This window comes from Gekko japonicus, unplaced genomic scaffold (assembly GCF_001447785.1).
Source record: "Gekko japonicus isolate JY-2015 unplaced genomic scaffold, Gekko_japonicus_V1.1 scaffold660, whole genome shotgun sequence".
In the NCBI taxonomy this organism is placed as follows: domain Eukaryota; kingdom Metazoa; phylum Chordata; class Lepidosauria; order Squamata; family Gekkonidae; genus Gekko; species Gekko japonicus.
In genome coordinates, this window is record NW_015159728.1 from 456,734 (window position 1) to 470,405 (window position 13,672).

The window sequence follows — 13,672 nt, forward strand, 5'->3', positions numbered from 1 at the left end:
TTTCTTCCTTTCTTCCTTTCTTCCTTTCTTCCTTTCTTCCTTCCTTCCTTCCTTCCTTCCTTCCTTCCTTCCTTCCTTCCTTCCTTCCTTCCTTCTCTAAAGTTGTGGGCAACCTTTTTTAAAAAGGGGGGGGGAGGGAGAGTTGGAAGGGGTCGACTTCAGTGAACGTACCTCAATCAGATCGAGGACATTTTCAGCAAAGGCCGCCTTAGGAGTACCATAATTAAGTTAATAACAAAGTACCTACCTATATAGTTTAAAAAATTTGGCTCTCCAAAGAAATGTCAGTCGTAGTACTGTTGATATTTGGGTCTGTTGACTAATGAGATTGGATTCATACCCTGTAGAGGAATCTCAGATTGCCTGACAAGTTTCTCATGGACCTGAAACCCTCAGAAGCTAAGTTACCCTCAACTAAGCCCGGGGTTACAGGTTGTTGTGTTGTGCAGTTAAAAAGAAGAAGTTAAAAAAAGAAGTTAAAAAGAAGAAGAGATTGGATTCAGCTGACATTTAACTTACCACTCTGGCCAGGCAGGGGTTAGTATGGGCTAGCCCAGAGTAACCCCCCATCTGGACTAACCCCCGAGGTTACTCTGGCCCGGCCCGGCAGGGGTTACTCTGGGCTAGGCCAGAGTAACCCCGGGGTTACTCTGGCCAGGGGGAGGTGAATCTGGCCTGTTACAGCCGGCCAGATTAACCCGGGGTTACTCTAGCCTAGGCCAGAATAACCCCTCAATAACCCCTCCGGGGTTATTCTAGGCTAGGCCAGAGTAACTCAGGGGTTACTCTGGCCGGGGGGTTAATCTGGCCTGTTACACCGGGTTTGATTCCCCACTCCTCCACTTGCACCTGGCTGGATGACCTTATGATAAGGAGCTGTTCTTGAAAAAGAGCCCCACCTACCTCACAGGGTGTCTGTTGTGGGAAGGGAAAGGGAAAGGAGTTTGTAAGCCACTCTGAGACCCCAAGTGTAGGGCGGGGTATAAATCCAATCTCTTCTCTTCATCCATCCCCTACACCACACTGTCTCTCCGAAAGATTCTTCCACCGAATTGATTTGAACAAATCGACCTAATACTTAATTTGTATTAGCATAGTATTAGCAAAACACTCTCTAAAATAGCATCCTGTTCAAAATACACATAGTTCTACACAACAGAATGGGTAAACCCTCAGAGCCTAGCCTAAAGCACATATGGGCTGGCTCCAGACCACATTTTCCATCAGTGGAACGATGCTCCCTATTGTTGGAATGAAGGCAGTTCCACATGCTTGGACACTATAAAGGAGGAGATACTCTTGCCAAACTTCCTAGGTGGCATGGAGCCAGAGAAAGGGGGCAAAAAAGACCCTGCCAAAAGTGAATTGGGAGGGAAACCGGAAGCCCCTCCTCCTCCCTTCTCACAGCACTCTATAACAGTCCCAAGCAAACAAGAACTTTTTAAGGTGAGTTCCCCCAATGTGCATCTGATTGTGAGTCTGGTTGTACACCCAAGTAGCGGGGCGGGGGGGGGATTAAAAACCCATGTCATCATGACATGTGGCGCTACATCACTTCTGGTTTTAAAAAAACACCAGAAGTGACATTGGGTAGGTCTAGGGATTGCCAGAAACTCTTTGGTTTTGCCTAGAGCTACCCACAACCCTTCTGCCAGTTGGTAGGCACTGCCTGGCAACCTGTGTATCCATGAAATTGCTGAGCGGTCGGGTTAGAACGGATAAAAGAAAGTACTTCTTCACCCAAAGAGTGATTAACACTTGGAATTCACTGCCACAGGAAGTGGTGGCGGCTACAAGCATGGACGGCTTCAAAAGGGAATTAGATAGGCATATGGAGCAGAGGTCCATCAGTGGCTATTAGCCACAAGGTATAGATAGGGGGTCTGGGGCAAGTGATGCTCTGTCTTCTTGGTGCTTGGGGGGGTCAACAGTGGGATGGCTTCTAATGTCCTGGCCCCACTGGTGGACCTCCTGATGGCACCTGGTATTTTTGGCCACTGTGTGACACAGAGTGTTGGACAGGATGGGCCTTTGGCCTGATCCAACATTGGCATCTCTTATGTTCTCTTATGTTCTTATGTACTTATGCTCTTCGTATCAGAGTCAGGGGGCAAGGTATTCTGTTTCATCATATTAGAGGGCTGCCTCGCTCAGTGTCTGGAAGTAAACTAAGAGTTTCTTTTACTCCAGCTCACTTCCTTTCTTTGTGCTGTTTTGAAAGGAGCAGCGCGACATTTGTATCCTCCTCTCTCCTCCAGGAGAGTAGGCAGGCAGGCCCAGACATGCCTTCCCAAGCTGACTCTCCATCCACACGGGCAGCTTTTAGGCTCCACTTTTAGGAACTAGTATTTAGATAGGATTGATTAAATGAAAATGGAAATTACCTCAACAAAGTCAGTTTTCTATTTTCCTTTATTGCACAATCTTGATCTCATCATGCCCACTGGAAGCTAAGACAGTGTCAAGAGAAAAACCGGCCTCCCTTCAGCTGAGCCCCAGACTAATCAGGACCTGTTTGAACTTAAGATGAATTTAGACAACAAAAGATCCTATTGTTTTCTGCTCATACTCCTGGACCTCAAATAAGCATGTGGAAATTCTTGGCATCCTAGCAGAGGTTATACATGAACACAAGGAAATGTGTGATCAGACTTTTGCAAGGGATTTGATTGATGTATTTCTGGATGAAGGAGAAAAGGTAGGAGGAGGGTTAAGGTAAATAGGAAAGACAAGAGGAGATTTAAAGAAAGCATACATACTACTTCATCCAGAAGTAGTGTTGCAAGAATCCCTGCCGCCAGAAATTACACAAACACACATATACACCTACCACTGTGTTTTCAACACATTTGGCTTATTCCTATATTACAAAACAGATATTTGAGATGAGTCTACAGACAGATGAAAGAGCACAGAATACAGGAAACAGAAAACAGTTCCTTGCTACTAGCCACTTACATAAGCATCTCTCCACCTGAGGGATGAATCACATTTCAAGTTTGGGGAATTCCACTGTGCATTATTGGCAGCTAGGTTCAAAGACCTTGTCTTTAATAAACTCAGTATTAAATTGCAATCACAGTTGCATTTTAAGAGTGTTTAATAAGAGTTCCTTTCATTTAGATGTCCTGATAATCTGAAATACTGGAAACCGCTAAAAAAAATTAAACATGTATGGTCTGAAACACAAGAGGGAAGGAGAATGGTTTTTCATTCTTTCCCTAAAATTTGTGTTTCTTTCCATTTAGAAACTTGCTAAAGTTCTGAGCATCCATTTTAGTCCCTGACCACATTTTCAGAGTAAGGAAATGCAAACAAAAATCTCATGTTAAACGTTTCCCCCAAATTTCACTGTCTTAGCAAGTTGCAGTTCTTAGGTCAGAACACTGAGTAGCCGATACCTTGGAGATATTATCTGGGGATGGCACAAATGTGAAAAGGGGGCGGACTAACAGTGAGGGCAAAGAGCCTTTCTTCACTGGGCTTGGGATGGTTCTCAGGGATGGAGAAAGTGAAATGCTGCATGAGGGTGGTGAAGAAGATGAAGAGCTCCATTCTAGCCATTGGTTCTCCAGGACAGGCATGGCGACCTGAAGGGAAGGGAAGCAGAGTAACTCAGACTTGGAGGAAGGAGACCACAGAACCCAGCTCCACATACAACAGTCAGTTCTCACTAGGGTTGCCAGTCTGAGCCAGGGGAATAGCATCCCTAGCTCTCATACAGGACTGATTCTGACACTATTTTTTTATATCATGGAAGCCACAGAAATCAATGAATTCAATCAGGTTTGCAAACTCTTCAACCCTTGCCTTATCATGTTCTAGTTTAGATTCGGTTTTTGGCACACATCAGAAAGCCACAATTAAGGTCCTAACTACATGTTACCCTGTTTCTTGTCTGCCTGTAGGGTTGCCAACTCTGGGTTGGGAAATTCCTGGAGATTTGGGAGGATGGAGCTTGGGGGATGCAGGGTTTGGGGGAGAGGAAGGAGCTCAGAGGGCTATAATGCTACAGAGTCCACCCTCCAAGGCAGCCATTTTCTCCGGAGGAACTGATCTCTGTAGTCTGGAGATCAGTTGTCATTCCAGGAGATCTCCAGGCCTGACCTGGAGGCCGGCAATCCTATCTGTCCAGGTCTAGGGGTATGCTGGGTGTTCCATGTTGAAATTTAATTGTGAAGTACATAGGTGGCCTATTCGGATTGAGAGCATGGTGTGTAGGGGAAAGGATGCTTACTCCTATTAAGCTTTCCCAACCCGAAAATTCCCCAGGGAATCTGTCGGGGAAATTTATGTATATTGGTCTGCAGCTTCTCAGGCCTTTCCTAGTCTAGTGCCATTATACTCTCTTTGATTTACCTGCAGAGAAAGGCAGAAAGGCCTCTCGCTTAACGAACTGTCCACTTGCATCTAGGAAGTGCTCAGGGTAAAATTGGTGTGGCTTCTCCCACATGGTTTCATCGTTCAGCACCGAAGACAAGTGATTGAAGACTACAGTCCTCTAACAAAATATAACAGCCTTGATTAGAAAACCCAGCTGGTCTCAGGTGAGACTTCTTTTTTGAATATGTGGAATGCATATAGAGGTCTGGGTGAAGTTTATAGACAGAAAATTCATGTTAAAGCCAAAGGGCAGGTAAATATGTTAGCAGAGGAGTGTGCATGGGCATAAGCAGAACTTGCCCTTCCGCAAGATAAGGAGAAGATAGCCAGATCTTGTATTTCCAGCCTGGCAGCTCTAATTTACACTGAGATGACGCATAAGGCCTCCAATTTAAGTCTGTTCCAAAGCAAGAGTTTTTATTTTGAATTGGCAATTGATAGCTTAGAAGCAGCATCACATAAGGCTTCTCCGGCACAAAATCTAGAGTCTCTTTGTGATGCTAAAACATTGCAGCAAGTCCTGAAGTGTATGAAGACATTATTTTCTACCATTCTAAACATTTCATTAGCACTGGAAAATGCTCTGTGGGAGATATATAAAGCTACAGTGATTTGCTAGAGTGATTTGCTCAGAGGAAGCAAGACCATCCATACATTGCCTCTTGCCATCCGTAATACCTAGATGGATTGTTAGGAAGACGTTTACTAGGATTTGTCACCAAAATTTGTCAAAAGAAGTGGTGAATCAAACTGTAGAACTCTGCAGAAATTAGTCTGTTTTTCTTTCAAAAATCATTTGTTCAGGAGGTTTGTTCCTCCATTTTCATACCATGTGTCAAAAATGCATACAACTAATACTGTGGTTGGCATTATTATTTATCTTTCAGCTGTTAGGTAGATAGATAATGTATGCCCAATATGAATTTTAAGAACAGTCATGAGATCCAGGTAAATCAACTGGTACTGTTCTAAGAACCACTGTGGATAAAGGTCTCTCATAATGTCCTTTATGGGATCCATCAAGCAGTGCCTGGCCAACTCTGCTTTTATTTCTTAGTAGTGTTTTTTCAAGGGATTGTACCTTAGGGATGACAAAGTTTCCAATTTCAACATCTTGCCGTGTTATATAAGGTAATGCTAAAGCTGCAATATCAGCACAACGTTGAATTTCATGGATCACAGCATTAGTATAAGGCATTTTTGCCTGATCTGCCATCATGGGTGATTTGTCTCTTCCAAGTACTTCCTCAATTTCTTCATGGACTCTTTCTGGAAATATTAATTAAGTCATCATGAATTCATTGCATATGTATCCTTTCCACACAGATCAGGATAGTGGTTTACTCCACCCTCCTTTTGTTCTCAATGCCATAACCCCTTTGCTTAATAGTTCTGTCCCTTCTCATAAAGACCAGTGGAATCAACAATGACAGCTGATGTTTCATTTGTCTGAGGAGACACCAAGTGAAAACTGATCTTCTGTATCTCAAATCCAACATTAGCAAGCCTTATTTGCTGTTATTCTTAGCTTGAATTCCAGCACCAGAATTCCAAGAATCAGGCTGCTTCTTTTGGATTATCATCAGCCCTGCCATAATCTGACTGGGGCAAATAATTGGTTTTCACTCTGCCCTGCATTCAAGATGTCAATGTGCATTTAATTCTGAACCTCCAATTCTGTCAAGTAATCATGTTACCCTTTCCTGAGGTAATACCCCATCTGCTTCTTTGGTAACATGATCTCTTTTTGATCTGTTTTACAGAAAATTCCTATGTGGAGATGTTTCTCACAGCCTCTCTGCCACATCACCTTTGGGGTTAGGGAAGAGTCAGTCTTTCTAGATGAGCCATCAGCTAGCTTGCTGGTGGCTTAGATCCAGAGGAATGACTCGGCTCAGAAAGAGGACCATTTCATACCAGGTTGCAGCTGGCATCTTATCTTTGCATACCTAAACAGACAACAGAATAGGAGATGAGATGTGCCATGACTCAGACTATCTAGCTACCACCTCTCAAGTTCATCTGAGTCACAATTAGTGTACCCATCTCCTCTCTTCTTTTGTGCAACAAGACTATTTGGAAACCTGTAAAGTGCACAACTGCAGATGTCTGAAAACCTAACTGCCAGCAGTTGAGAAGTATGTTTGGGATGGTATGAAACAAAATATGAACATTATACACACTGAAGAATGTGGATATAGCACCAATTTATTATTGCTATTATTTCTATCAACCTTTCCATGGGGATCCTTCCTGGGATTAGTAGAAATAAATCTAAATTTTCAAACTTGTATCTTCAGAGGAATGGAAAAATGCTTCAAAACACAGACCTTTCAAGGAATGTCGACATTACCCCTGATGCTCATCACTTACTTTGAACCTCTGGATGGAGGACGATTTTCAGCAGTCCCCAAAGTATGGTGGAAGCAGTGGTTTCAGTGCCAGCCGCAACCAAATCATAAATAGTTTTAACAAGGTTCTGCTCATGAAAACTGGTCTTTGGATTCCCTTTGACCTGAAGGAAATTAACAGTTGGTCACTGCCATGCCAAGTAGGTCAATCAATATTACATCATGTTTGGGTGATAACTTGTGAAATTAGCAATACTTGTGTTTGTGGCATGCAAGACATATCTTTAAAAGGGATAAGGAATCAATAAATTGGTGCTTACTGCTCCTGGGCAGAAAGTGGCATTAGACAGTACAAACAGCCCATAGCTGCCACCCAAAGGGAACCTGTATGTTAAACTTCTCCTTCCTACCTTTTCCATCTCCTCCAGAAATGCATCAATGAAATCTCTTTGAAAAGAAGGATCCCTGGTTTTCTTATGTTCATTCACAAACTCTCTTACTATGGCAGTAATTTCATTATACAGTTTTCTAATTTTCAGATGAGGTCCAGGAATAAAGGCAAGCCAGGATGCTGCAATGAAAAGCTGTTATATGAACAATGGAAACAGAAAGAAATGTGGTAAGGGTATTTTCTCTGAAATGATACTATGATAAAAGAACTAGTTTCCTTCACACGCTGGTGGGGAAAGTTCCTCACCCCGACTCCTTCCCTGTTCTATGATTTGGTCATCTGAGCACTGAAGCTATTCAACTTGTTCTAAAATACTATATCTCAGTTTAGAAAAAAATGTTGATAGAAAGGGCTCTCTCACCAAACCCCACACTTGATCACTAAAACAGATCACTTCAAACTAGTGATGTCATCAGAGGTTAAATTACAAAGAAGAACAAGGAGTACCTTTACATCTTGTGACTGAAAGTGGTACTGTTTACAGTTTCTATTAATTTGTATGTATAACAATTTGGTTTGAAAGTACACATGCTGCCTTTCACACCGTGCAGAAGTCAGAAGTAGCTTGAGATTAACTTCATGATTCTTTTGAATAGTGAGAACTTCTTTCTTGGCAGTGGAAGCAAGAGTCCACCCCAATTTATGTCCCACTGGAGCCCAAAACAGCCCACCAGTCATGCATCATGTTGTATTTTTTTGTAATGTTTTTCAGGCATATAATAAGACAGAAGTTTCTTTGATCCTCTGGTATCTGCCATTGGTGGTGGGCTGAGTTCATCATGGCGCATCCCTGCTTGTGCATGCATTGTCTGGTCTTTGTAAGGACCTGATGATCTAGATATCGCTGAGTTTTGTATTAAAGCTATTATTAGTTTATGCTTCACTGTTCTGCTACCCATTGAAAAAGTACACTGATCCTGTTCATAACTAAAAGCCCCAAAAGACCACTAATCTATATCTATAGTGAAGACCACTAATCTAACCAATCTGTAGGTTATATATATCTATAGTGAAACCCAGCAAAAGGACAATTGCCTGTTATGTCAACATTTGGGGAATAGGGGACAGCAATGAATTGGATTTCACTCCCTTTATTCACCAGTTTCAAGTATGGCTCAATGTCAGATCATACTGATATTTGGGCAGCTCCTCTTCTTCTTTATTGTCCAGTCAGACTTAAGAAGGTACCTGGGGCAAGTTTCTGGTAAATGTCTTCATGATCTCCTCTGTCAAATGTATTATCTTCAAGAAGGTCTCATCATCGTATTCAAAGCGGTCACCAAATATTAGGATGCAGATAATATTTCCAACTGCGTTGTTCAGAAGAATTTGTGGGTTAAAGGGAGAGCCTGGAGCAAACACAGCAACAACAAAGACATTAGAACTATGTCATCCTGTGTGGTGGGATTTCATATGGCCTGCGTAAATGATGCAGCTGTGTTGGGTGAGCCCAATCAAATAGGCCTGTCCCAGAGAAGGGGCACCTCCCCTTGCGTTAACATCTGCCAGCTGTATCTCATTATATTATGGAAAGCAGCTCCCATCCAGCTGTGGATATGTCTGAAGGACACTACAGACAGTGCATGCTCCATTAGACTCCAATCCCAAAACACAGGTAGAAGTAATAGGTCCCAGTTGTTTTGGGATTGAAAACAAGAAGCTGAATTGCATAGAAAAGTAGTTATCAAGCTTTTATTTCCAGAGGACATTTAGTTCACAACATTTCATTTACAATGATGTTGGGCTTCACCATTGTCCTGTATCAATTGAGAACGCATCCTAAAACATGGCCACTAGCTTGCTTTGGGGATGATCATGGTGAACAAATCGTCATTCAGGGAAGCTTTTACATGAGAGAAACAGTGGTTTATTGCCCTTAATCCTTCCTCTGCAACCTATCCCTCCCTCAGCTGTGTTCCCCCAGTTGACAAAGGCTAAGTGGGAAATCTCTCTTTCTGCCACACTAGCCACAAGCATAGGAACACGAATCAGATCTTTGCCACCAAGTCTAATTCTAATTTAGTTGTTCCTATTTTTGACTTTGCAATGCCAAACTAGCTGAAAGCCTGAAAGATTCATGAATGACAGTACAATCCTAAATGGATTTACAGCCCTTTAAGTCCACTGATATGCAGCTGCCTGTGGCAATGGTGGGAAGGAGGCAGGAGTGCTGCTATTGCAGGACCCCTCGCATTCTCACCCCCCCATTCCCCACAACCACTTGAAAGGCCAGCAGGGGGGAAAATACAACTGTTTTGTGTAATTTCAAACGCAAAACTGGAAGTGGCATCAATTACATTGAGGTAAAGCTCTAGGACTCCTACAGCACTGCACCAATGTGATGACCTGACTTTTGGTTTTGCACTGGAATTGTGTCATAGCGCTTTGTTATTAAGTTGATGAGATTATCTCCCCCCCCCATTTCTTCCCTAGAAAGAGGGGTTTAGTGCAGAAGAAAAGAAGAAGAGAAGAGATTGGATTAACTCCTTTCCCTTCCCCTCCCCACAACAAGACATCCTGTGAGGTAGGTGGGGCTGAGAGAGCTCTTTTCAGAACCAGCCTTTCAAGGACAGCTCATCAGAACTATGGCTTGCCCAAGGTCATCCAGCAGCTACAAGTGGAGGGCTGGGGAATCAAACCCGATTCTCCCAGATTAGAGTCTGCACACTTAACCACTGCACCAAACTGTACACACACACTCAGGCTGATTTCGCAGAAGAAGCTGCGCCGCCATCGCGCCTTCCTTTGCCCCGTTTCCATCAGTCAATTTCCCACTCGTAGCCGCATTTTGACCCGCGGCTTCACCCGATTCTCCCCGCGGGTTCATGATACTCAAAAAGTGGGAGCATGAAACCGTGGGGGAAATCAGGTGAAGCCGCGGGTCTAAATGCGGCCGCGCGGCTTTGAGTGGGAAATTGACCAATGGAAGCGGAGCAAAGGAAGGCATGACAGCGGCACAGCTCCTTGTGCAAAATCAGTCTCAATGTGAGCAATCCTAAACAGGTTTACTCAAACGTGAATCCCATTTTATTCAAGGCAATTACTGCCAGGAAAGCTTTCTTAGGATTGCAGCCCTTCCCCCCACATGAATGGGCTCACCAAACTTGCCAATGGGAAGTATGTTTTGTTACCTTGATGAGTTGGAAGCTGTGGGAGTGAGGCAGCAGAGTCCCATTTCTTAGCTTTTAATGGACTTGCAATCTCTGCTGCTACCAGCAAAGATAAAGAAGGCAGCAGGTAGTTTGCCAGGGTAAGGGCGGAGCCAGGAAAAGCCTGGATTTTGTAGGAGACCTGCAAGTGCTGGCAGAGTGGGCTGGGCAGCCATGCCTACTGCTTGATTTCCATTATTAATTCTCCACTCAGGAAATCTTGTCTCTCCTTAGAGGCCTTAGAGGACAGGGTTAAAGTAGGAAGAAACAGTAGCGGCTGATGAAGGAAACAAGTGCTACTAATTTGCCACTCCTTAAGAGTGTCCAGGCAATTTAGTGTACCTCTTTTGAATCCTTGTTCTCTTCTCTATCTCCTGCAGGTTTGAAAGAAACGTCTGTCTCAGTTCTTATCACTTGGTTTTTCTTCTCCCCACTCTTCTGCACATTCCTCTACCCCATCCTGGCCCCTGTTTGCTTTTCATATTCTCACTTTTTTTTTGGTAATGTATTTTTCATTGCAATAAAGTGTGGCTCATTTCAATCCTCATTTCCTTCTCTTATTTCCAGGGGTCTTGTTGTAGAAAAAGAGCTGCCGGAGCTCATTAGCATAACTCATTAGCATAACTTATTTGCATATGCCACGCCCCCTGACATCACCGGAAGTGACAGAAGGCCACACCCCCTGACATCACCGGAAGTGTGTCAGAAGGCCCGGCTACTTACCCTTCTGCTTCATCCTCATTCCCAAACGGAATGAGGATCGAAGCAGAGGGCGGGGTAAAGAAGGGGGCGGGGCTTCACCACGTGACCGCCCCGCCCCCTAGAGGTTTTCTTCCGGAGCTCCGTACCTGAGAGCTCCCCCCCGACTAGAGCCCTGCTTATTTCCCTCCTTTAAAGAAAGCAAGCCTCTAGCCCTTTCTGTTGTGGTGATGAGGAAAAGTTTACCCCATAAGCAACACAAAGGGCTAGAGAGGCTAGGAATTCAGAGGAGCTAGTAAGTCATGGCAATAGATTGTTGTTGTAGAACTACAGCTGTCTAGTACTTGACAATATCTTTTGAAAGTTCAAGGAAACCCCTTAGGTTGGGGGGAATGGCAGCTGCAGGAGACTGAGGCAAGAAGAGTGCAGGGGGGAAGGCCATGTGAATGCTCTGTCGCCTCTGTGAAGACCTCTCCACTTGAAGCCCAACAAGAGCCACACAAATAATCTTTGCCATGTGGAAACTGCCTAAACTTGTTAGTCTCCAACACGTCACAGGCCACTTCTGTTCTTATTGTGCCAATGAATGTTAATTCTAACCCTGCAAGCAGGAAATGGTATGTATTGTTTAGTAATATTTTGCACTCCATCATAAAACATTATAATGATTTGTAGACAAACGGTCATTTCTACTACGATGTGATCTAGTGCTGGGAAGCAGCTGACTCCTGGATGGATCACAAACATAACCTAGTCCTTTTTTGACTCACAGAGTAAGTGCTCTGCACATGGAAAATAGGTAGCAGATGTGATGTGGATAAGGACAAATTGATGCTCTATGGGTTTCCCAGTTGTTTGCCCGTGGTGGGCAGCCTCCTGCCACATTGCTCCTTCCCCGATGCTTACGGAGCACCAGGAGAAACAATGGGAGGGGGCAACAGTGGGGCAGATATCATGATGTCACTTCTGAGTATGCACCTGGAAGTGACATCACGGCACCAGCAGTGCTCTAGAAACTTCCCCAAATCTCTATGATCTTTTTTGTCATAGAGGTTAGGCTGGCATCCCTAGCACTAGACCTTGGGAGTGATGAAACACATGCCCCTTTCAGGAGCAAGATATGCCAACCTGCAACATGCTAACAGTTTGAATTGGACCAGGCCAGGTCCATAAACTTATTAAAGAAAGAAAACTCCAGGAATGTGACCTCTCAGTTACCTCTCTGCTATTAGGATCATATATATTGTTCTATTATCCCATTTTCTTCTCAAGTCTGCCATTTTAAAAATATTCACTCAACATAATTGATCCAAAATTTCAGTTACCATCCCTTGCTACTGAATAGCCACAAGGACCAGCCTCCTTCTGGTGCCCAAGAATAAAGTGTACCTTTCTGTGATTTGAATTCAGAGCACAGAAACCCAGCTTCCTCAGACACCCTCTCTTCAAGTGTTTTCTTCCCCATCCCAAAGTTTTTCAGAGTGGAGACACAGAATTTTCTCTGCTCCTTCCAGCCACTGCCGTATTTTGCCATGAGTATTCCTGAACAAGTGGAAAGAAATTCCTGTCAGTTCACTATTTTCTTCACTTTTCCCAGGAAATATTCAAGAATGAAGCATATAGAGGTGGGGGTTTTGTTGTTGTTTACATCCCCATCAGTGATGTTCTGCAAGGAAGAACTGGGTAGTTTCTCAAGCACTTGACAGTTGCAGTTTTAGGCTAATTCATTCCAATGGCAACTCCAGGAATTGCTTGGCTTAGCCCAGTAGGGGCAGAGTCAATGATGGAGGATGGCTACTTGGAAATTACTATTTGGTGGGGAGCCAGTTAAGATTTTCTAGGTTTTTTAATAACCTTATATAAGGTAATTGGGAAACTATGAATGAGAAAAGTTAATTAGTAAAAGGGGAGATGAAATTTAATATAACTGGTATATTGTAATTATATCATTATTGTAGGGCTATGTATTACAAGCCACAAAATGCAGACTGGTTACTAGGGTTGCCATTCCTCCAATGGGGGTGGGTTTTTTCCTGCTTTTGGGGGCCCCAATCCTCCGCTGGCCAGTGGGGGGAGCCCTGCCTCCAAAGATCCCCGTTACGCTCGGTGCAATGACACTGATGTCATCATGCCAGGCACATAAAGCAGGGGATGCTCTAGCATTTGGGTAAAAACTCTGGTGACAGAAAACCCCAAGAGCTGGGCTGAAGCCCCCCAGGACGTGGGTAAAAGTTAGAGTCCAGTGGCACCTTTAAGACCAACGAAGTTTTATTCAAGGTATGAGTATTTGTGTGCATGCACACTTCCTCAGATATATTGAAATGAAAGTTAACAGCAAATTAGCATACAACTTAATGAAGATGTTTTGATATATGCAAAGGCCCAACAGCAATAATAAGCTAAGTATATACAGTCACCAGGTCAAATTTTAAAGGGTAATAAACTGAGACTCTGTTGTTAGGCGCCATTGGTCTCCTCTCAAGCATGGAGTTAACTAACAGCATCCCTTTCTTAGAGGGGTTAGCTATATAAATCTTTTTGAGTTAAAGGAATTCCACATAAAATTAATTAAGCTTGCTAGTTCTGTTCCTGATTTAACCCTATAGAACTCACACAGGCAAAGATTATACTACAGTTCC

At 43.5% G+C, this 13,672-nt stretch overlaps 1 protein-coding gene across 1 annotated transcript in view; it reads right to left on the reverse strand.

Moving 5' to 3' along the window:
- Positions 1 to 2,426: 2,426 nt before the first annotated feature.
- Positions 2,427 to 13,672, reverse strand: part of LOC107123018 (cytochrome P450 2D14-like) — a 13,260-nt gene continuing 2,014 nt past the window's right edge. Inside the window, exons 3-9 of the mRNA XM_015426208.1 lie at positions 12,423 to 12,575; positions 8,374 to 8,534; positions 7,145 to 7,318; positions 6,757 to 6,898; positions 5,465 to 5,652; positions 4,360 to 4,501; positions 2,427 to 3,590 (exon numbers count right to left, since the gene is read on the reverse strand). Of these exons, the coding sequence (XP_015281694.1) occupies positions 3,412 to 3,590; positions 4,360 to 4,501; positions 5,465 to 5,652; positions 6,757 to 6,898; positions 7,145 to 7,318; positions 8,374 to 8,534; positions 12,423 to 12,575 (1,139 nt within the window). The 3' untranslated portion in view covers positions 2,427 to 3,411. The remainder of the gene's footprint in view (positions 3,591 to 4,359; positions 4,502 to 5,464; positions 5,653 to 6,756; positions 6,899 to 7,144; positions 7,319 to 8,373; positions 8,535 to 12,422; positions 12,576 to 13,672) is intronic.